At 41.7% G+C, this 23,680-nt stretch overlaps 1 protein-coding gene across 1 annotated transcript in view; it reads right to left on the bottom strand.

Moving 5' to 3' along the window:
* Window positions 1-1,256: 1,256 nt before the first annotated feature.
* Window positions 1,257-23,680, bottom strand: part of LOC122806101 (insulin receptor substrate 1-B-like) — a 188,688-nt gene continuing 166,264 nt past the window's right edge. Inside the window, exons 3-4 of the mRNA XM_044076339.1 lie at window positions 15,368-18,079; window positions 1,257-1,318 (exon numbers count right to left, since the gene is read on the bottom strand). Coding sequence (XP_043932274.1) covers window positions 1,257-1,318; window positions 15,368-18,079 — 2,774 coding nt within the window. The remainder of the gene's footprint in view (window positions 1,319-15,367; window positions 18,080-23,680) is intronic.

Raw genomic sequence — 23,680 nt, 5'->3', positions numbered from 1 at the left:
CCCTTTAGGGGGTGAGAGGGGGGTAGAGTTGGCACTGAACCTGTCTGCCAGGATGCTGGCAATATCAGTTGGGTCTGCATATTTAGTGTCATTGTGCTGTAACTCAGAGCAGATCTGAGTGTTGCCATTAAGATTCTTGACATAGCTATAGAATGCTTTGGGGTTGTCTTTAGAATCAGTGGCAATTTTGTTTTCGTAACTAGCTTTGGAGGATTTTATGAGGAATTGCAGCTTCTTACTGAGGCTGACCAGGGCTCCTCCTCCACTCATGGAATTTTACTCTCTTTTGCAACAGTTTCTTCCTTCTGTTGTACAGTTTGTTTATGGCAGGGGACCACCAGATTGGCTTCCTTTTTTTGGAGGATAGCGTCTTGGTTCTGTTTGGGATAGCACGATCCATGCACTCATGTAAGTGCTTATAAAGTGCAATTGTGTAGGATTCAGTAGTCGTAAATGTAGTGTCCATCTGGATGGGTGTCATGAAGTTCACCACTTCTGTCTTAAGAAGCATGAAGTTGGCGAAATGTTTTACCATGCTTTCCTTAATGGGGGGTGGGGGCAGCATGTGGATATCTAGGGTGATTAGCTTATGGTCGGATCAGACCAATGAGGCGTTGACTTCCAGTGTGGAACACCAGTACCTCATGTTGGTAATGACTAGACTTAGGATAATGTTGCCCCTGGTGGGGTTGTGGATAAGTTGATCCAGGGCATTGGAGTTTATGAATTCCAGAAAGCGCTGAGCGAAGGAGTTGGTACATGAGTAGTTTTCCCAGTTAATGGTGGGGTAGTTGAAATCACCCATTATTAAGGTGTTTGTTTGAACCCTATCATTTTCCAGTACATCAAGAAAAGAGGAGTGGGAATCCTGGAGCATGATGGGGAATCTGTAACAAGCTACAATTTGGATTGCAGTTTTGCCCAGAGTTAGTTGCACTTGGATAACCTCAGATGCATTATGCAGTGCTGCAGTGCTACCGTACACCCCATGTGTTAAAAGTACTTTCTTATTCTCACTTACAGACTTAATTGCAATGTGTTCTACTCCATGCATGCAGCACGAGTTGGGAGCAGTGATTTGTCTCATTCATACGTTGTCACTTAAGACCAATATCCGATTGGTCTACTCACAACATCTTACAGTGGCTAACCTTACCTGAACTCCACCCCCATAGTTTTGGTCATTGGCACACTGCATGTAACCAAAACAAGATAAATCAAGATCCCAGTAAACTGCAGGGAATGCCCACACTAGGCTAAACATATGCATCCTTTTTTGCAGCAAGTCCACTACTATAATTCATGCCCAAGTCACAAACTACGACAACACAATACAACACAACAAACATCTAGAGCACCACCCCGTGTGTCATTTATACTCCTTTACAGTGAGGTATACTTTGCTTAGTGGTAGTTCAGTAACAGCATGAATTTGCATCTAGTGTGTCTGTCTCGAAACTAGCTAAAAGCTGGTTACAGTATGTGATGCAAACATCACAGTCAACTCTGCAGCCTACAATAAGAAATTACCTGATCTCAGCAAGCTACAGGAAGAGATGACCCACCTCCAATCTAACAGCAGACCTAATTTGCTTCGCTGTCTGATGTCCTTGAATCCAATGTGCAGCACTGTTAATATCAACTCCTTTCAATGGTCTCATCATCTGCATCCTGCTCTGTTTCTTTGTCTATTTTAATTTGACAGCTGCGAAGCCTATTGGACTGAAGGAAGAGGAATTAGACTTTGGCCTGAGTTTTGAAATGCCCACTTACATTCTGTACAACTAAAGGGAAGGTACTTGAAGACTGCAGCTGTAGTGTCACTACCTGAAAATGGGTACTTGTTACTAAGGGATCTTACTTACTTAACAAGCTGTAAACTACACCTCAGACACGAGTTTGCACGCAGACACACACACACACACACACACACACACACACACACACACACACACACACACACACACACACACACACACAATGTGCCAAAACACTAGTTTTAAACATCAACTGCTTAATGCATACACCCCACCCCACCCCCCAATCTTTGTTAGCTCAGTGAAGGAAATTAAGCCCTGATGCTTACAGGAAGGAAGAGTTCTCCCTCGGATGTGTTTGTACAAGATGTACAAATGGGAAAAAAAATTAAAATCTGTACATTTATGTTTGCTGAATCAGTAAGTGAGCCCAGATGAAACTAGATGTGGTCAGCCAAGTACAGAAATAAATGCAGGTTCATACATCCAGAACACACATGTACATACCTTTTGAAAAACACATGTACAATATATCTCTCTGTGCACACTACATCAGTACTATGGCACACAAAAAGAATTATTTATCTGTAATGCTTAGCTGGTTATGATACATTAGGTGCACTCACACCAATGCAGTGCATGGCTCAGCATTCTAACATGTACTGTAATCGTACAACAACCACCAAGTAATATTATATGCACCATAGTATCACTTGCAATCAGTATACAGGTACTTGAGACAGCAGCATGGCTAGGAATATTTACAACACTTAGAAACGTAAATGTGTAATTTGAACATTTGTTAGTACATGTGCCTTGTGAAAGGATAGTGAAGGTGCAATGCGAACATTTAGTACATGTGCCCTGTGAAAGGATAGTGAAGGTGCAATGCGAACATTTGTTAGTATATGTGCCCTGTAAAAAGCTTAGTGAAGGTGTAATGCGAACATTTGTTAGTATATGTGCCCTGTGAAAGCACAGTGAAGGTGTAATGCGAACATCTGTTAGTATATGTACCCTGTGAAAGCATAGTGAAGGTGTAATTCGAACATCTGTTAGTATATGTACCCTGTGAAAGCATAGTGAAGGTGTAATTCGAACATCTGTTAGTATATGTACCCTGTGAAAGCACAGTGAAGGTGTAATGCGAACATTTGTTAGTATATGTGCCCTGTAAAAAGCTTAGTGAAGGTGTAATGCGAACATCTGTAAGTATATCTACCCTCTGAAAGCATAGTGAAGGTGTAATGCAAACAAATATGTGCCCTGTGAAAGCATAGTTAAGGTGTAATTCGAACATCTGTTAATATATGTACCCTGTGAAAGCATAGTGAAGGTGTAATTGGAACGTCTGTTAGTACATGTACCCTGTGAAGGCATAGTGAAGGTGTAATTGGAACGTCTGTTAGTACATGTACCCTGTGAAGGCATAGTGAAGGTGTAATTCGAACATCTGTTAGTACATGTACCCTGTGAAAGCATAGTGAAGGTGTAATTCGAACATCTGTTAGTACATGTACCCTGTGAAAGCATAGTGAAGGTGTAATTCAAACATCTGTTAGTACATGTACCCTGTGAAAGCAAGTTCAGGCATATGTACAATTTCGCATATCAATATTTGCAAAATGAAACGAACACCTGCTAAGATTTTTCTCAGACATAAGTCTGTCACCTAGCAAGCTACAGGATCTATGCAATGTACCTGTGCTTATTACATCTGTTAACATCCTTTCATTTGCAAATATCTCCATGTATCTGTAAATATGTTTTGTTCACTTGTTATGTGATCCTACTCAACTGGACTGTGGGTGCAAAATTCCACTGAGATCAGTGCATTACCCATGTAAACAATTATAAATAAAAAAATTAAAAAACAAAAATAAAATAAATGTATGCCAGCACCTCATACATACATATGTATACATATGTATACATATATATATATATATATATATATATATATATATATATATATATGTATACATATATATATATATATATATACACACACACACACACACACACACACACACACACACACACACACACACACACACACAGTGTATACAAAAAGTGTACACACCCGTTACAATTTTTGTGATATTTTATGAGACCACAATAAATCATTTCAAAACTTTTCCTACCTTTAATGTGATCTATAACCTGTACAATTCAATTGAAACACAAATCTGTTAGGGGAATAAATATAAAAAATAAAAAACATACAATAAGCTGGTTGGATAAGTGTGCACACCCTTAAACTAATACTAATACACCTTTTGATCTAATTACAGTATTCAGTCTTCTTGGGTACACCCCTGCCATCAATTAAAGAGACTCTGATTAACCCCAAATAAGTCCCTCCAAAATTGATGAAATGATGACAAAAACAGTCATGGAGGCTGCCTAGAGACCTACAGCAACACTAAAGGAGCTGCAGGAATTTCTGGCAAGTACTGGTTGTGTACTACATGTGACAACAATCTCCCGTATTCTCTATATGTCTAGGCTATGGGGTAGGGTTCAAGACGGAAGCCTTTTCTTACACAGAAAAACATCCAGGCCCAGCTAAAACTTTGCAAAACAATACATCAAGTCTCCCAAAAATATGTGGGAAAATGTGCTATGGTCTGATGAGACCAAGGTTGAACTTTTTGGCCACAATTCCAAAAGGTACGTTTGGCACAAAAACAACAGTTTGCATCACCAAAAGAACACCATCCCTATGATCAAGCATGGTGGTGGCAGTATCATGCTTTAGGGTTGCTTTTCTTCAGCAGGACCTGGGGCTTTAATCAAGGTGGAGGGAATTATGAACAGTTGCAAATACCAGTCATTTTTGGCCTAAAACCTTCAGGCATCTGCTAGAAAGCTGAAGATGAAGAGGAATTTCACATTTCAACACGACAATGACCCCAAGCATACATCCAAATCAAGAAAAGAATGGCTTCACCAGAAGAAAATTAAAGTTTTGGAATGGCCCAGCCAGAGTCCAGACCCAAATCCAATAGAAAATATGTGGGGTGACTTGAAGAGGGCTGTGCACAAGACATGCCCTCACAATCCGACAGATTTGGAGGGCTTTTGCAAGGAAGAGTGGGCAAATATTGTCGTTAAGATGTGCCATACATACACACACATATTATACACACATATATATATATATATATATATATATATATATATATATATATAATACAGTAGTCGCTAATTTTGTCAGCATCTGTTTAATCGACATAATCCAATCAGCTAAACAGTTGGTTGACACTTGTAGACAAAAGTAGATGATCAGACGATTCTTGGGTTTGGGGAATTTGCTCTTTCCCCAACAATTGTGCAATCTCAGCATTAGAATATATAATTAACAGATAGGTGTAGGGGTGCAGGTGGGGTTGCCCCTGCAAAAAAAAAAGTTTCTTTTTAGTTTAGTTTAAATATGTTTGCATGGGCTAAGATTGAAGCTTGGAGTAGTACTGTGTCAATGTGAATAATGTCGAGCATTTGGTGCCGACGTTACTCACATCAATAAATGTGATTCGATAAAGGTAATTAAATCCATACATATGTATACTGCTGAAGGTGCAGCCCATGCTTCACCTGAAGACCCATTATAGATAAGCAACTGCTGTCAGCAAACACAAAACGGAATATGCTCTTATAAAAACAACAAGGTGATAGCTACAAATTAAGAATACCACCATGTCTGTCCAAGGAGAACTTTCACCTAGATGATTACTCCTGCATAGCAGGTCAGAAAATGATGAATATATTGTAAGAGGGAAAATATTTACTATTGGCATAAAGTACTTTAGTGAGAATTGCACAGTACTGACAGCTTTTCCCAGGTAATACAAACATTCAGCAGGTAAGCACTCCTCAAGAGACACCACTCTCTCACGGTTCAAAGTGAACAAAAAGACAGAAAAGTAGCAAAAAACAAAATCTTTCTGTGGATTGTGAGGTAGGTCAAGGAAACGAACAGAAAAGAAAACAAGGACTGCATCTCCAGTATGTCTAAAAACCGTCACTGTATACATATAATACCCATCTCGTTGAAAAGGACTACCATTTTCTCCAAAATAATAATAATAATACAGCACGTTTGGTGGCCTATCAAATGTCTACGAAAGGAGGAGGAGAATAGGATTACAAACAAACTTGTGTTTAGCACCAAGGGGCACACAAGGCTAAGCACAAGGTGTCATATATGGCTGGTAATGATTCAAAAAATGTGGCAACAAAATCCAAGATGTTTGTGATTAGTGCCACCAGCTGTCAAATGCATAAACTAAAGAAAGAAATCTGTAAACATACAATAACGCTGACCTGATACTCTACTCACATGTTAATTCTGTAATAAATGTAACTCACCAAAACTCTGAACATCTATACAGGACTAATGACTGATCATAGAGTTTCTGCAACATATCTAATGAAAAGCTTATTCAACGCTTCTGAGTTGCACACCAACATTCATGGAGACGTAAGTACACAGTGATAAAGCCCTGACTTTCGCCAAGTAGACCAGAGTTCACTCTGCAGCTGGGGCATTTGATGGAGAGGAAGATGGGCTTGGCCATTCTTGTGGGGGGAGGGGGTGCAGCCAGCTGCACACTGCATAAATCCTCTTGGAATGGTTGGATGCAAATCTGCACCATGTGGGCAAGCATTAGGCTTACCAAGCCACTGATGAGTGGCAACCCTTACAGTGGGTGTGTGTGGGAGCAGGCACCCCATGTGGAGCAAGGGACTGTGATCCCTCTGTGGGAGTGGGTTGAGGACACTGAAATGCTCTCATTACCAAGATGTTGGTGAAAGCAGCAAGCACCTTCATGGCCGCATAAAAGACTGCCCCTCCTAGACAGCTCTTGTCTTGGTTCTGGGTGAAAGCCCATGAGCAGAGGAACAAATGACCTCTGACTGGTGGGAGGTCTGATGGTCAGCAGGCAAGAGGGCAAAAATCAACTAGAAAAAAAAAAAAAAGATTGCACCCCTTAACAGCTCTTCCCTTAGAACTACTAAGATGGCTCCAGTTTACAGGTTCATAGGTCTGGTGAAACAGCTCAAGCCATACTGGCCATCAAAGAGACTGTTGCCCCAGATCCCATTTTGGAACCTACAAGTGACAAAGTACTCATCCAATTTCTTCTTGAAGGTATAAACTGCCGGTCTGAGTTTAAATGAGAGAGAGTTTATTCCACAAACATGGAAGGAGTCTTTATAGACATGCAACTGTCATTTCATCATATGGTTGATATTAATATGTTTACAGAGGCTGAGTGCCTTGTTGTGTTCAGCTGAGCTGAATGCATTCTAAACAAAGGGTTACAAATATTTCATGGTCTTCTAATTCTTTGTATGTTGGGCACAGGTCTCTCCTAAGAAGAAACTGTACTGACAAGAGTCAGAATTGCTATAGTTTTGCCCTATAAGATAATCCTTTAAACCCTTAACTTCTCTTTCTGAGGAACCTTTTACCCTTTCCAACTGCAAAGGATGGAGTGGTCTGGAAGTTAAAGAATGGGTACAGTATTCTATACCTGGTCTGCTGGCAGGTATACGAGGGGAGACAATCACCTCCTTAGCACGGATCTCAGTCTCATGATGGATAGTTGCCAACTCTGCATGCTTTGGAGACCATGCTGTGAGTATCAAATGTACCTGTGCTCCACCTTGGTTAAACCTATTATACAATACAATGCACCCTTTGGTATCTGTCTCATTAAGCAGATCAAAGATCTCGAAAAACCATACAGGCTGCCAGCAAAAAGGATAACAGGCCTCAAAAGCCTTGGTTCTCAGGAAAGGTTGGAATGACTATCTTAGTCCATGTCATGCATGCTCGAGGGGAGACCTGTGCTCTACCTTCAGCACATTCAGGGACCCTATTATTCATGACCTCCTCCTTCTCAATATATTAGTGTAGCCAACATAGAACAAATATCTCAATTTGCATTTGGCAATACAACAAAACTAAATGTCAAGCAATGCGAGTCCATGGCAGCCCTTAAACATAGCTTAAACAATTGGATGGGTGCCCTAAAATACCTTCTGGGACTTACAGGTCTTACTTTTCTAGAAAAGGATGTTAGAGTTTGAGGGTGGTTACTGGCAAGGGCCTCTTGTCAAATAGGCTTGCAAATACTATGATTCCTAAAAGAAAGGTCACCCTCTACGCAGCATCTGTTTCATCAATTGTTAGTTGCTCCCCATTAACTGTGTATGCAGTTGTTTTGTGTTTGTGAGTTACAAATATACTGCATTTTTTGACCCTGAAGGCACTGTAATTTCTAATGCACTATTCAAGTGTAATGTGCACCATTTTATATGTAGTGTACTGTTCAAAGTCAAATGGTGCCAGAAGGGTTAAGGATAATACTTCTAAAAGTTTGCAGTCACTGATATCAGTTCTGGCAATGGAGTAAAAAATGTCATAAAGAAGTGACCATCAGGACAGAGTCTTGAGGGTCTCCACTGGTGACGGAAAAGATGAGGACAGGAGTCTTCCTATTCTTATCTGCTGTGTATGACTATGTAGGAAACTGAAAACCCAAGTAGACCTGGGTTTGAGCACCTCAATCTCCACTTTCCTACTGTGTTACTCTGTGCAAGTTACTTAATCAAATAATGCTCCAGGTTGTCTTTGAAAATGAAAATGTCAATGTTCAATGGGCTTACTAGCTTTGCAAACACATAACTAATACATTTTTTAAGAAATGTATCATAGCCTTTATTTACCTTTAGTTCCCTAAATGTATTATAGCTTTTATTTACCTTTAGTTCCCTAAGTCTGTGTATTATTTCATCATGGGGTACGGTTAGCCAGATTCAGATATGTAGCATGGACTGATAAAGCTTCATCCAGAATTTCCAGCAAAGATTAAACATAGCTTTTTCAGATACTAGTGAAAACCACCAAAAGTTACACAGAATTTATCCTGCTTCTGTGCACGAGGTAAACACAAACACCAACTTCAAAAAAAATCTTCAGCATATAACAGATTGCAAATAACTGCAGCAACCAAACGGACAAGACAGAACCAGTTACACCTAAAAGGCTTCTACTTAAAACACTGCATTCTCTTTTTCATTCCCCTGACAAAAGACTTGTTTCCCCTTCTCTAATCAAATGGCATATTCCAAAGTGAAAACTTATGTCATGTTCTACATTTCTTAGCCTGTCTCCATGGTCTAGTAATACTTTCAGGGACTAACTCCTTAAAGGTAGAATTCGCTTAGGACACTACGTTACTCTGACACTTGAGCAAATGGCTCAGTGGCTCCTTTTCAGCCATAAAGTCATCTGTGTGTTAAATGGTCTTGCTTCTGCCCATTTTATTAAATCTGTTAACTGGGTACGCCAACTGGATGCATGTCCTCTTTCAGGAACGACCCAGGAACACTACCTGATGAAGTCCTTTAGGTACAGCAAGCAGCATATTAACATTCAGAGCCTTAATCCTCCAAACTAATTGCCTATGGCAAAACACAATCTATTTTCCAACTATACCCTTCTTCATTCTCTCTAGCTAGAACCACCCAATCCCCCTTTTTCAGACAGTATACCATTTCTTTGTCTCATCTTATTCCATATGTACAATACTAAACCTTGTCTATTAAATAACAGGTGGTACCATCTCAGCCAGTGCTTACCTGATTTCCGAAACATATTCTGCAATCTTTAACTTATGCTGACTAATCTCATTTTCTGCCATTTTGGTAGTAATATACTGGGAAAATCAATGCGTATTTGTAGTAAAATGTTCTCACTCTGGTAACTCTTAATCAAACTTGTAACAAAACGTGTTTATTGTAATGTCTCAGTGCAACACAGTGAAGGCTCAGTGCTCTTGGTTCTCTAGTTCCTTTACTGGCTGAGAATTCCTTCTGTCCTGAATCTGCATGGGTTTTCGCCAGATGTCCTGTGAAGCCTAGTCTCCTGTTCAGACCTGACTCTACATCATATCTGACGCTTACCAGTGCTGGATCCAGCTCTTCCATGACCTTGAACAGGATAAAATACATGTAGAAGAACGGCAGGGTAAATCAGTGACAGGAGTTCATAGGTTCATAGGTTCGTACTAGGCTATCTGCCCTAAGGCATTTATAAGCCTAGCCAGAGTGTATGTGGCTTACACCACCCCTTAGGATGAGAATACTATGCCCTTTTAGGGTTTAGTTTACTATGCCTCTGTCTAGTAGTGACACAGAGATGACCCCCGGGGTAAACCTACGATCTCCCATCCACGCGTCGAGATTTCTCTTGAATAGAGTCAGTGAGGCGCTCTGCCTAACATGGACTGGGATTCTGTTCCAGAGTGTAGGGAGCCTCTGGGTTATGAATCTGTCCCTCCAGCACGTCCTATTTATTTCTGTGTTGAGGTTTAAGTCACTTGTTCTCGTGGCTCTGATGGATTTGGATTTTCTGAGGTGGAGCATGTCCATTAATTCAGGATTGGACATGGCCTTGTACGTCAGGCACAGATCACCTCTGAGTAGGCGGTATGCGACTGAATAGAGCTGGAGTTTTTCAGTCGGGCAGCATATGACATATGTTTAAGACCCTTTATCCTCTTGGTGAGGAACTTTTGGGGTCTTTCCAACTGCTGCAGGTGTCGGGTGAGATACATCCCAAATGGGGCATTGTACTCAATCATTGGCCTGATAAGAGAAGATTACAGGGGCACAATGACCTCTCTTGATCTAGATGTGAAACCCTTCATGATAAGGTGGGCAATATAGAAGGTCTTCCTAACCACTTTGGCAATGTGAGTGTCAAATGAGAGGTTACTGTCAACCTGGGTCCCTAGGTCCCTGATTACCTCTTCCGTACTTAATGGATTACCGCCTATGTGGTAATTTGTCGGTACCTTGTTTTTCCCAAAGGGTATGACTATACATTTTTTGGCGTTCAGCTTAAGGCCATGGCTCTGGCACCAATTATCCGTTTCTATGAGGCCTCTCTGAAGGATGTTTGTGTCCGCTGGAGTATCAGTTATGGCTCCCAGTTTGCAGTCATCTGCAAACTTTGTCAGCCACAATCCTCCTATGTTTGCCTGTACCTCGGAAAAATAAATGCCGAACAAGAGGGGTCCCAGGACAGAGCCCTGTGGGACACCGCTTGTGATTGGCTTACAGTCTGACATAGCTCCAGCAACTCTGACCCTGTGGGTTCTGTCCTTGAGCCAGTTTGCAACCCATCTTGTGACATATGGGTTTACATTTAAGCTGGTGAGTTTGTCTATGATGCCCGAGTGGGGTATTGTGTCAAAGGCTTTTGCAAGGTCAAGGTAGGCTGTGTGAACTGCCTTACCCTCATCAATGGCCTTAGTGACTGTTTCAAAAAAGTCGACCAAGTTCAAAAGGCAGGATCTGCCCTTGACAAAGCCAAATTGGGTAGGATCCAATGTCTGTAGGTCCCCAATGTCTTTGTTTATGAGTTCCATAATGATCCTCTCCATAGCTTTGCAGACCAGGCTCGTCAAGCTTATGGGGCGGTAATTTCCAGGGTCCGTAGAAGCACCGCCTTTGTGAAGTGGGACCACTGTCGCCGTACGCCACTCTTTGGGTACGTATCCTGTAGTAAGGCTAAGATTAAACAGCAGCTTTATGTGTGGGTTTAGTTCCTTCTGGAGTCCATGTAGCATACAGCCCGGGACACCATCCGGTCCCATTGATGCTGTGTTTTTAGCTTTAGAGAGGGCGGCTCTCACCTGGGCATCTGAGATGTTAGGGAGGCTACACTCTGCTGGGATAGTTATTTCTCTTTTTGGGGGGGAGGGGGAGGAGAAATTTGCACTGAACCTGTCTGCCAGAATGTTGGCAATGTCAGTGGGTTCAGTGTATTTTGTGTCATTTTGGACTAACTCTGAGCATATCTGTGAGTTTCCACCCAGGTTTCTAACATAGCTAAAGAAGGCCTTGTGATTGTCTTTTGTGTCTTTTGCGATTTTTCTCTCAAAGTTGGCCTTGGATGATTTTATGAGTGATCGTAGTTTTGCTAGTACTGATCAGAGACGCCTTCCCTTTTAGGGATTTTGCTCTGTCATGTAGTAGCTTCCTCCTCCTGTTGTAAAGTTTGTTTATGGCTGGGGTCCACCAGACCGGTGCCTGCCTTTGGGGAATGGGTCTTGGTTTTATTTGGGATTGCATGATCCATGCATTCTTGAAGGTGCTCATAGAAGGCATTTGCAAAGGATTCAGCAGTGTGGGTTGTGGTTTCCACTGGCCCAGGGGCCTTGAAGGATACCACTTCAGTCTTAAGAAGTGTGAAGTTTGCTTTTGAGAAGTTCTTCACTGTGGTCTTTGTGCAGGGGTGGGGCGGGATGTGGATTTCCAGTGAGATTAATTTATGGTCTGATCTTACCAAAGAGGGATATACTTCCGGTGTGGAGCATTTTGTCCCCATGTTTGTGATGATCAGGTCTAGTACATTGTCTCCTCTTGTGGGAATGGTGACTAGTTGTTCCATTGCATTTGAGTTTATGAATTCTAGGAACCTTTGGGCTAGGGTGTCTTCCTGTTCTTACCTGCTGTGTATGACCATTCAGGAAACTGAGATTCCAAGCAGACTGGAGTTTGATTCTCTCAGTCTCCACTTACCTACTGTGCAAGATACACACTTGTACCCACCCTGGTGGTGGCACAGAGGGGATAACACCTGACTATAGCTCAGGAGACTAGAGTTCTTGCAATTCAAAAGGCTGTAATTAATAACCACACTCCAGCTGCTTGGATTCACGGTCTGACGACACTGTGGCATTAGGAAGTTTCTACATCTCTGGAATATCAGACGTTTAACCAGTGTTCCATAAACCCAAGATTGTTGTAGCACAGGTGGACAATTCTACAACACTTTTCCAAAAGATTAGTGGTGTTTTGTTAAAACCATCAGCATTATTTGCAAATAACAAGACAAAATATTCATGAAAGATGTATAAATGTTAACTGCATTTGTTTGATATTGTTTCTCCAATACCCTGGCCAAGCTTCCCCATCTATACAAATATCACCTCAGGTTTCCTTTGAAAACTGGCCTAGCGAACCTAATCCAGCCAACAGGAAGTATATAAATAAATAGTAAAACTAAAAATGGGTAGACTTGTACTAACTATTTCACAACTCTCTAGCAGAGACAATGAAAAGTAAAAAAAAAAAAAACAAACAACATTAAACATGCCGGATTGAAAACTTTCACATAACATACAGCATAAAGAATTCTGCTCAGAAAAAACTTGCATGTGTGAAATGTACATCTGTCTTAGGGCAGAGTGTTGTATTAAAATACACCATTTAACACAGTCACACACACAAGCACAGCAGCAACTGGAACATTTCATTACCAGTTTAATAATCTGGTAGCAATTCACCAAAGGAAAAGGAAAAGTGGCCAATGTCATGTTCCAGTGTGCACAGAGGTGGGAATGAAACAAAACACTCCTACTCAATGACAGTTTTATCTGATTACTGAGGACTTGAAACAACTGCATTTCTTTGAGCTCTGCCAGGGAATGAGTAAAACTATGAATACTACTCTCCTTCCCCCAACACACACAGTGTGCTGTAATTGGGGGCCCCCAAATGAAGTCCACGGATTGGCAAAATAAAAATAGAAAGCTGCCATTCACAACTCATGGACCTTGTGACCTCCCAGCCAGAGGGAGGGGCTAGTATATGGTAACCACAAAGAAAGACCCTTCCCCTACAAGCTCCTAGTAGTTAGTACCCTTCCGCATCTCAGGAAAAAGTACAATATGTGTGTACATGCGAGACAATTGCTGCTAGTGTTGGTGGGAGGGGGAATTTGTGACAAATCAGAAAGGAAGTTCAGATGAAAAGGCTTTTCAAATTCCGTTTCACAGGACTGACTGTTCTTTGCCCCCATCTAGTCCCCTGTGAAAAAGTGGCTCCAATTTCTCAATGATGCCTGTCAAACGCTGCATGGGGTGGGGAGACTAACATGGGTAAACCTTCAGGCTTCTGCATTCTAAGAACCAACACAGCCAGGCAGTGAGGCCAGGAAAAGGGAACACACACAAGACCATGCATTTTTCAGTAAAACTAAGCTTTATAGGAGATGGCCTGCTTCAGAAGTTGGTCATCTCAGTCCAAACGCTTACAATATTTCTCCAAACTCCCCAAACTACAGATCAGGGGCCATCTGAACACGTACCACTGTATACATTCAGCATAAAATGGACATAACCATGCAAGCAATACACTGCAATCTTACAGATTTTCACTGACAAATAACTTCTGCTTTACAGGAAAACATACAAATCTGCAATAGTCTGTACTGTTTCCATATTCATACATGAAGCTGAACAGCGGGAAGTCGGAAGATTTACAAAAACAGCACTACTACAGTAAAATTAGAAGTTCTGAATGATATTTACCCCCTCCAAAGGGCAGCACACAGCCATACATGTCAAACATGTCAGAGTTCTAAACCCGTGCTGCACAAACTTTTCCTTCTAGTCTGATATTCCACTCTATTCTGCGATTCCCATTTTCTAAATTTACCACTGAAAGGATCAACAGAAATTCTACCATTTCTACCCCACCAAGCTAAAGGTGTGACTGTTCAGAGCCACTGCAAAACTTTTCATTTCCTCAGCAGATATACCAACAGGTAACACTATTTCCAGAATGTAAATAATTATAGTAGCACAAGAGCTTATAATGCAGGAGGCCAGGACTGGATGGTGGTAGTTCTGAAACCACTTACAAATTCTTCAGACACCTCAGTATGTATGTCTACTGTATACTTCAGGTATTTTTCTGTATACCACTTAGCTTTGTATAATAAGTAATAAAAGCTCACAGTAAGTGTACATTTCCTTAGTCACATGGAGGAGTTGGGCAGCTCATTTCTAACTAACAAATTGTCAGAATTCCATCATAACGTCATGTGTGTACTGGGCTGTCACAGCTTTCTGTCCCAGGTCTTACCACTTCAGCCCATGCCACATATTAAAGCACTAATTGCATACAACCACATAACAAGTGAGCCACAGAATTCACTAATCCACTGCAGGTTTGCTATCACAGCCAAGACGGTACCATATATTCCCGACCACTTTGAACTGTTGAGTTCATCATCCGGTCTCCAGTTAAAGCTGCAATGCAGTGTCTTGCTTTCAGGCATGAAAACAATATGGCACTGTTTAAAGTTTCTTTGGTGGTACTGCTGTATACTTGTACTCCATGCTAATCAGGGATACATGGCCAGGACTAGCATGGCCCAGTTTGGGGCCATCATGGCAGTGATAGCACATTGGCATCAGGTAGTAGACAGGTGTTGACAATCGAGAAGATTACAGATCCACTACAGTGAAGAACAGCGTGAAACACCAAAGGACCACTCGGAAGATGGAAGTGTGTAACAGCAGCAACCTCAGACCAGCACTGCAATGCTGTAATGCAGAGTGGTATTGAACAGCATAACTCCCACAGGCTTTCTGGCTACATCCTATTTCAGCAACCAGTGAAAACTTAGCGCAATACAAATTCAACTAAAGTGGCATAAAGACTTGCATTCTAAAAAGTACACATACTTAAAAGTGATCTGAAACCCACAGGAAATACATGCTGTTAAATCCAAGACTTACCTGTACCATCATCATTATTTTTCTGATTCCGCAGTTCTTGCGACTTATGAAAGTCAATGCTGGCGTACAGACTAAGGTCTGTGCTGCAGCTGATCCCCTGAAGCAATGTACAGTGCCGAGCTGGTAGCAATGAGCCTGCCAGACTGCTATCCTTAACAAGATCCAGGTCAATGTAGTTCAGTCCATGTTCAAGTGCTGTCGACATCTGACGAGAAATGGAGACAGGCCTCTCTTCTGTTCCTCCTGTTGCACCATGCTCACCTTTTGCCCAGACGTTTTCAGAAGAGGCAGAGCTATGTCGTTTAGTATGGTCCGCAAAGGGCAAAGAAAGAGAGCCAACAGTGGTTGGCACAGATAAAAATGTCTCAGAGCAATGGCGACGTCGTCCTTGTTGGTCAGCCCGGATCACTTTGGCACCCTGATTTGGATTTGAACCCAGCTTTGGGATGGTAAATGTCCCCATGTGCGACATATGATCCATTAAATTGTCAGCTTCTATGCTCACCTCCTCCTCTTTTGGCGAGGATGACTTGGGAGTCTCAGTGCCCATACTAAAGGCCATGTCTGTATAATCGCTGAAAAAAGGGCAAGAGTCACCGACTTTAACAGTCATGCAGTCATCATTAATGTGCTCAAATGAGTTTCTTTTTGGCTGAGATGTAGTCAGTGGAGTCTTAGCATACTGGGATAAGTTGACAGGGTTTCCTAGCTCCATTGTCACATACTCAGAAGACATATTTGTTTCAGAAAGTTCATGAAAGTTACCTATGGATGAATTTGATCTTACATTAGGCCATGAAGTACCAGAACTCCTTCGAAACTCAATACTTACATATTCACCAGGGCTTTTGGGCTCTGGAGGAAGGGGTGTCTCTCGAACTCTAGGAAGGGTACTTGCTTTTGATACATCTATAAAAAGGCTAACAGGACGTTTACTTTTCACAGATTTTCTGGCTTGGTCCTCAATTTGAGCTGGAACAGGAGGTACAGAGAAGTACGTGCTATTCTGATCTCCCAAGCTGTCACTGCTTGCTGAGGAAGAGTAAGAAAGGTGGACCGTGCTCACAGAAGGGTTGAACTGGCTGTCTTTAAACTTAGCTGTCGCCTGTTTGTAAGAGCGGGGAAGGGAATAGTAAGCATACACCATTTTTGGTGCCTCCTCAGGTATACCGCTATCCGGAGGTGTGCTGGAAGCTGAGCGACTTAAAGGTGACATATTCATGTAGTCGCTACCAGACATCTTGCTATCATTGCTTCCAACCGACAACTTCTCTGCACTGACCCAACTCCTCTGGTAAACAGCACTGTCTGGGGAACAGCTTCCATTCGGTGACATTACCATATATCCATTAGCTTCTGATCGAGAACTTACAATCTGTCGTGGTGGTGATACACTGTTAGGTGTCATAGGCATATAATCATCATTTTTGTTTTGAGTGGGGACAACTCCAGGAAGCATGGTCATGTAGCCATTGTCTGTTACTGCACAGTTTTTTCTGTTTTGTCTGTGCAATTCATCAGTAACATCACTGCCTTCTGTATATGGATAATCAACTCCTTTAGATGGTGCAGTGAAAGATTCTCTACTTGCAGTCCGAGACATCACAGTGTATTCTTCCCTTTTTCTGGGCATACTAGGTGTTAGCTTCCCAAGTGCCATAGGGGGCAGGGAAGCCCTTTTGCTTAAGCCCCTATCAGTTTCACCTTCTCTGCTTGAAGCCCGGCGCAGGATTCTTCGCTGGCAATGTGCTTCTTCTGCAACTGAAGTCCGTTTTCCCATCGCAATATAGTTTCCATTACTATCATCAAGAGATGGGGTTATGTAGCTTAATGAATCTGGAGTTATACTTCTGCCAATGCAAGAATGTCTGGAGTCACTTGGGCTAGAGCCATATTCATCAGAGGATGTAAAACAGTAATCGCTGGGAGATTCTGATATAGAACTGCTTGAAGCCCTTGTGTACACGCAATCTGATCCATTAACAGTTGTACTGCCAGAGGACAGGCTTACTGGACTCTGTAACACTGGGCAACGCACAGAAGGTGCTGGAGTAGACTGAGTGTGGTTCAGAGGGGGATGTTGTGGCTTTGGTACTCCAGGATTTTTCTGAGATTTCTGTTTAAGAGTTGGAGTTGAGTTTGCTGGACTGCTTTCATGTGACTTAGGCCTACAAGCTGAACCATTACCATCACTAGATGTGCGAGGTCTGTGAAAACTATGCTTTGGAGTTGGAGATGTGTTGCTCATTGTTTCTGTTCTTGATCTGCGAGGAAAACCAACTTGACTTGGAGGAGGGTTGGCATGATGCCTTCTAGAAGGAACAGAGATTGGATTTGAGGACAAGGACTGGCTTTTGCTTCTGAGTCGTACTTCCTCACTCATGGCCTTCATGGCCTCTAGTATAGTCTCATGCATATTTTGAGCAACCACGGAGTCTTCCACCTGCATCCAAAACTCCCCAGGCCCAGTGACTGCAGACCGACCCATCTCAATGAAGAAGTAATTGTCTGAATGCCCACATCGACGAATGTTCATCAGCTGCAGGACAACGGCTGCTGCATCAGAGTTCAGCCTTACAAAGCTGATGGTCTTTTCTGTCAAACACAGCCTGTAGATCCCAACTAAGTTCCGGGCTTGGCCCAGGCCTCTGGGTCTCAGACTTACTTGCCAAACTTCTTTGAAGGCTGGTCCTGGGATGACCCCACCATATTCTCCATTTTCAGGTCGACACTTACCTAATAAGTAAGAAAGAAAAAAAATGAATGTTAGGTTTCAGTACTTTTTGATGCATTCACCATTCAACAGACTGTATTAACATCAAATAAGTATAGTTTGAAGAGGGACTGCATTTTGCATTATTTTTCCAGTGGCTCTTGTCTGGAAGCCCCCCCCCAAAAAAAAACAAACAGACGTGGCACACCCCCCCGGCAAGTTCCTCAAGGATTACAGCAAGAACAATTTCAAGAACAGGCAGGAGGAAAGCAATGCAACCAAAATCAAATTACTGCATAAAAACATGCCAGGATCAGACATAAGAGACTGTATGAGTGGGCACTGTGAAATCTGGGCAAGGAAGATGGTTATCATTCCAGGCTTTGCCACAAACAAAACTGCAAAATAATATTAATGCTCATAAATCCTGCAGGGTACAAATCAGCAGTCAAGGCTGATTCCTATATTCATCTAATGCACAATGGAATGTAAAGGCAGAGCAGTATCTGGGTATGGGGGGGGGGGGTAATCACCCAAGTTACTTTAGAATACAGACTTGCAACTCTAATGAGACTGCAGACACTTCCCAAATGGAATGAGCCTTTACTGAAACAGCTACAAGTTACATCAACGTGTCTGTATTGAGATGTGTTGTGTAACACAGTACTTACACTAAAGCAAGACACACTCCTTAAGCCCAAGCCATTGCATACACAGTTATATATTTAAAATTTATGTTGAATCTGGGTCTATATTAGATAATCGAGCTTTCAAAAGTTCGAGTGTCATATGGTCAACACCATACGATCGAATTTTTGAAAGTTTGAACGTTTTAACAGAGACCGCCGTACAGCGCGGAATAGGAAGATTTCCATTTTCTGCAATGCAATGCGATGTCGGAGTTGGTATATTTAAAGAACGGGGGTGTGGGGGGCACAGCCACCCATGTCGGGGGTGCAAGGGGACTTGCCCCCTGTTTAAAACGTTCAGGTAGGTTGTGTAGTTTATTTTTTTTATTAGATGTTCGAACTTTTAAAAGTTCCATCATATGGTGTCGACCACATGACAGTCGAACTTTTGAAAGTTCGATTATCTAATATAGACCCGTTGAAATAAACATATTTATTTACTTATGAATTTATTTATTAGTTAACCTTCTAGGCCAGCTGATGCAAATGGACTTCTTTAGTCATGAGCCACAACAAACATGGTTCTAAGATAACGGTTATAAAATAAAAAAGAAAAAAAAAACAATACGTGCACATGAGTCAGAAAAAGATAGAAGACCTGATTGCTGCAGAGAGTAACATTCGACAGCCCCTCCCTTTTCCCCTCTCATCTTCCACTGTCCTTCCCTGGATCCTTTGAAGGAGTCTGTACTCTTTTTCCACACCTCCCAGTCAAGAAGCCTATTCCAAATATTCACCACCCTATCTGTGAAGAAGTCTTTTCACAATTAAAAGCTGCAATTTCTCCCCTAAGTACTGAAGATTGAGATTTGTCACACTACTACTTTTTTCTTTTCCTTAGTCCTTGTCCTCTGAAGCATACCCGGCTTATTTTGGAGACCATAATAACCTCCCCAATAGATGAACGTCCTAGCTTTTCCAATCTCTCCCCCAGACCATGCTGTCCATTCATCATTGTGGTAGCCTTTATTTGCACTCTTTCTAGTTTATTTTTTTTTCTATGCATTTTTAAAACTGGATGCATTATTCCAAATGTGTCCCAAAAGGTGATCTGCAAAGTGGGAGCATACCCTCCTCATCTCTGGAATCTGTCCCCTTTGAATACAGCCAAACAGCCTGTTTGTCTTAACTGCTGCCTTTAATGGTTCACTGCCACCATTTACAACTTTGCGTTGAAGCAGAACCTCTAATTCTGTTTTCCAAACACAACTTCCACTTGACTTTAACTCTCTGAACTTTGATGCACTAAAGTACAATCTGCCAACAATCAACAAGCTCAGAAGAATATATACAGATCCCTCCATTTATCCACGAGCACTCTACTTTTGTATCACATACAAGGATTACTCTGTCATCAAGGCTACTTGTCATAATCAAGACGTTGCAGAATACAGGCTCCAAGGTCAACATTTTTGGGGTACTGCTGCTTACATACATTTCTCTGGACAATGCCCTCCATTCATTATCCTCTGTATACTGCTGTCAGCTACTTTTCAACATTACCCTCCCACGCCTACCCCCTTCAGTTTGCTAGAAGGGTTCCTATGCTGTATACAATTGAAGGCCCTGCTCACATCCATGTCAATGACAACTATTATATAACCTCCTGCTGCAAGTCTAGTCAGAGAACTGGAAACAGGCTCAGTTGGTATGAAACTCTAGAAATTAACTGTGTTGATTAGCAGCCCAGAAATTATCATCTTCGAGAAAAATGACACATTTATCTCCTATTATCCATTCCACGATCTTTTCAGCCACTGAGGTCAGATGTAATTTGCAATTAAGGCTGGTTCTGGTTGCTTCTCGGTACAACTGCAATACCTCTGGATTTTTCTAATTCCAAGTAATCTCAACAGCCAGAGATCAGTTAAAACAATTCTGCCAGTCAGTTTGTTAATACTACAGCTACTTTTAAGAGTTCTTGGAATATATATATCATCCCAGTCAATGCACCTCATTTTCCCTTAGGGCCTACAATTTATTTTTACTCTAATATTTCCAGCTGTCATTTTTCTTCCCCCATCCACCTCACCAACACCTTTTCCATAATGGAATTCCCTCCTTTTTTCCTTGCAAACACGGAGGCATAAACATCTCTTTTAAGATCTCTATGACAATGTGTTTCTAAATTTTTGTTATTCATGTAGCATCTTCCATTTTTCTCATTTTGTGTAGGTCCTTTACTCCTACTTTTTTGTTACCTTGACTTCTTTACTGATATTTATTTATATTACCTTCACCTTCTCTGCCCAGCCTCTTCCCCACAGCTTCCCATATGGCTCCTTCCATTTTCCCACAGTTTTCACTCACTCCTTTCTGTGAACTCCAGGGACCCACAAAATTCTAATTTCTAGTTCCGTCTAACTTCTCTAATTTGGACTAACAGTCCAATATCTTGGTTCTAATAGCTAGTTCTTTATTCTAGCGACACATTAAACATACTGTTGTGTGGTCACTGCACTTCTGCCCCTTGTAATGCTGTCTTTTTGCCAGAGAACTACAACCAGTCATATCCTGCCTACTCCAGTGTTTCCAAATGCATTGTAGCCTGAAAAAAAACATATTCCACTTGCTGTTAATCTACTTGGACTTCATTAATTCCTACCATGTCCAGACCACCTCCTTCAGCTTGTGATTAATTCCTACCATGTCCAGACCACCTCCTTCAGCTTGTGATTAATTCCTACCATGTCCAGACCACCTCCTTCAGCTTGTGATTAATTTCTACCATGTCCAGACCACCTCCTTCAGCTTGTGATTGGAATTCACCTCATTTTATCCTGAAGCATCTGGCACTACTAAGCACAATGTTTCTTCCTCAGGAATTCCTGACATTGTCGCATTACCTCTTTTCTCTCTATTTGCTATTTCACATCTTTTTACTCTGTATAAAAAAAGTGCTTCCATCTTTATGCAACTTTCCAACCAATTTTTTTTACTACTATATCCCCTCAGACATGAGAGGGGAGCCCCCTTCTTAGCAGAAAGCACTTTACTGTCCTATACTTACTCACCCCAAACACTACAGATCTCCTCCAACATAGGCAGCAGCTCAGCTGCTCCATCCTGTCCTTATCCTTTCTGGCCTTGGGCACACTGCTAACAATTCTTAAAATGCTACTTACCTCCCTAGCTTCTTCACCTATAAGCTAACTCCTTGGTCCTCCAGATGATTTAATTGATTGTCTTCCCTGTTAGACCACACATGTCCACATCAGCTGCCTATTTGTGGGCGCTACCTGTACCCATGATCCTCTTGGTCACCAATGGGACTTCCCTATCCAGCAACAACCTAATATTTTCTTAACTGCTATTTACACATTCTCCATTCTCCATTATGAAACCCCATCTAATTCTTCTACTGATACACAGCCAACCATTGACAGTCATACTGACTGACCTTTACTAGCCTCCTGCCCCTCCCCCCAACAGGCTACCAAAGATGCTACATTCCCATGCTACACTATCTGTGCCAGTCCTTTAAATGTTCCTGTACTGCTTTAATCAGCATGACTTACCATGATATCCATGTTCTTGCTTCCTTAGGTGACCTAATTCTTTCTTCTTCATCAGAAGCTCTTACAGATTTCACTCCCTGTCTCATCCATACTAATTGGTGTCCCTACCAGAGCAATGGAGCAATCACTTCTCCTGCAATCTTAGTCTTTTTACCCTTCTATTAGGTCTGCCTTCATTGCACTTACGGACTTCATCTCTGCCTTAGACCTTCCTCTTACTACTTCTGTTATCCTTCCTGGGCCTCTTCATTTTAACCACCTCTAACCATAATTTCCTAGGTCCCGCCTGAGTGGCTGCTGTCCATCTTCCTGTTGACCCTTAGTATGAGCTCTGTCCCCCTCAGCCACTATTAATTCACAGACTTCAAAACATTCTGCAGCTTCCTGCTCACTCGGCAGCTACACATCTAGAACACATTTGACCCATCTCTCCCACGCTGCCTCTGGTGCACCTGATTTTGTGACCCACCCCTTAAACTAGTTTCTTTTTATTGCATTATTTCTCTCTAACTTACAAATCCATTACGTTAGTCTCTATAATATTTTTGACCTCTCTTGAGCAAATGATTCACTACCTTTGCAACATTCAGCACAATTTCATAGTACTGCTAATATAGGCAATTGCAGTTTTACTGGTAAAGACTAGAGATTTCTTTGTTTAGCTCTGGGATGTATCAACATACTCTGTCACTCCTCCCTGCACTACCCAGAGCTCCCTTGTAGTGCAGTACTTTACAGTAGTTATTGTACAAACCATGATACAAGCTCCATGATACTTTAAATAATTTTACTGAGAAGTAACTGCAGTTCACTGTACAAAGGGCAGAACCATTCTGCTAACAGGTGCTTAGGCACAAAATTATGACCAGACAGGCTTACAAATTACTAGTGGTGTACCAATGAATCTTTTTCACTACTCTAAACCAACTCAGTGACTTCTTTATACCAACAACATGCATTACTGGGGGTAAATAAGTAGCCTACTCGCAACTGTGGTGCTGCATAAAAAAGTCTTCGACCCAAACAAGGAAAGGGTAAATCTCAGAGTTCTCTTATGTTTATTTGGATTAAGTCTCTACCCAGGAAGGTCATCCATGTGAAGTTTATATAATAGACATACAAACCTTGTTTGGAAGGTATGCAGCAGATAGCCTAGACATCTGTGGACCATACAGTGGTCAGTTCAGGTTTTGAAGCAACTTGCACTTTTTACTCTGCAAGGATTCAATTCAATGTCAATACCAGGCCAGAGGACACACGTACAAGGCCATTCTGACCTCAGAGGAAAGAAATGCAAGCAAGAAAGGAAAATTAAACTCCTCTGCTCTTCAAAGTGGTACCAGTTGCTTCTATTTACAACCAATATAATAAAGAAAAGGGGAAGTACGGATTT

This window comes from Protopterus annectens, chromosome 7.part0, assembly GCF_019279795.1.
Source record: "Protopterus annectens isolate FY-2018-M chromosome 7.part0, PAN1.0, whole genome shotgun sequence".
Taxonomy (NCBI): Eukaryota; Metazoa; Chordata; order Ceratodontiformes; family Protopteridae; genus Protopterus; species Protopterus annectens.
Note: the sequence above shows the minus strand (reverse complement) of the source record. Positions and strands in the feature narration are given on the sequence as shown.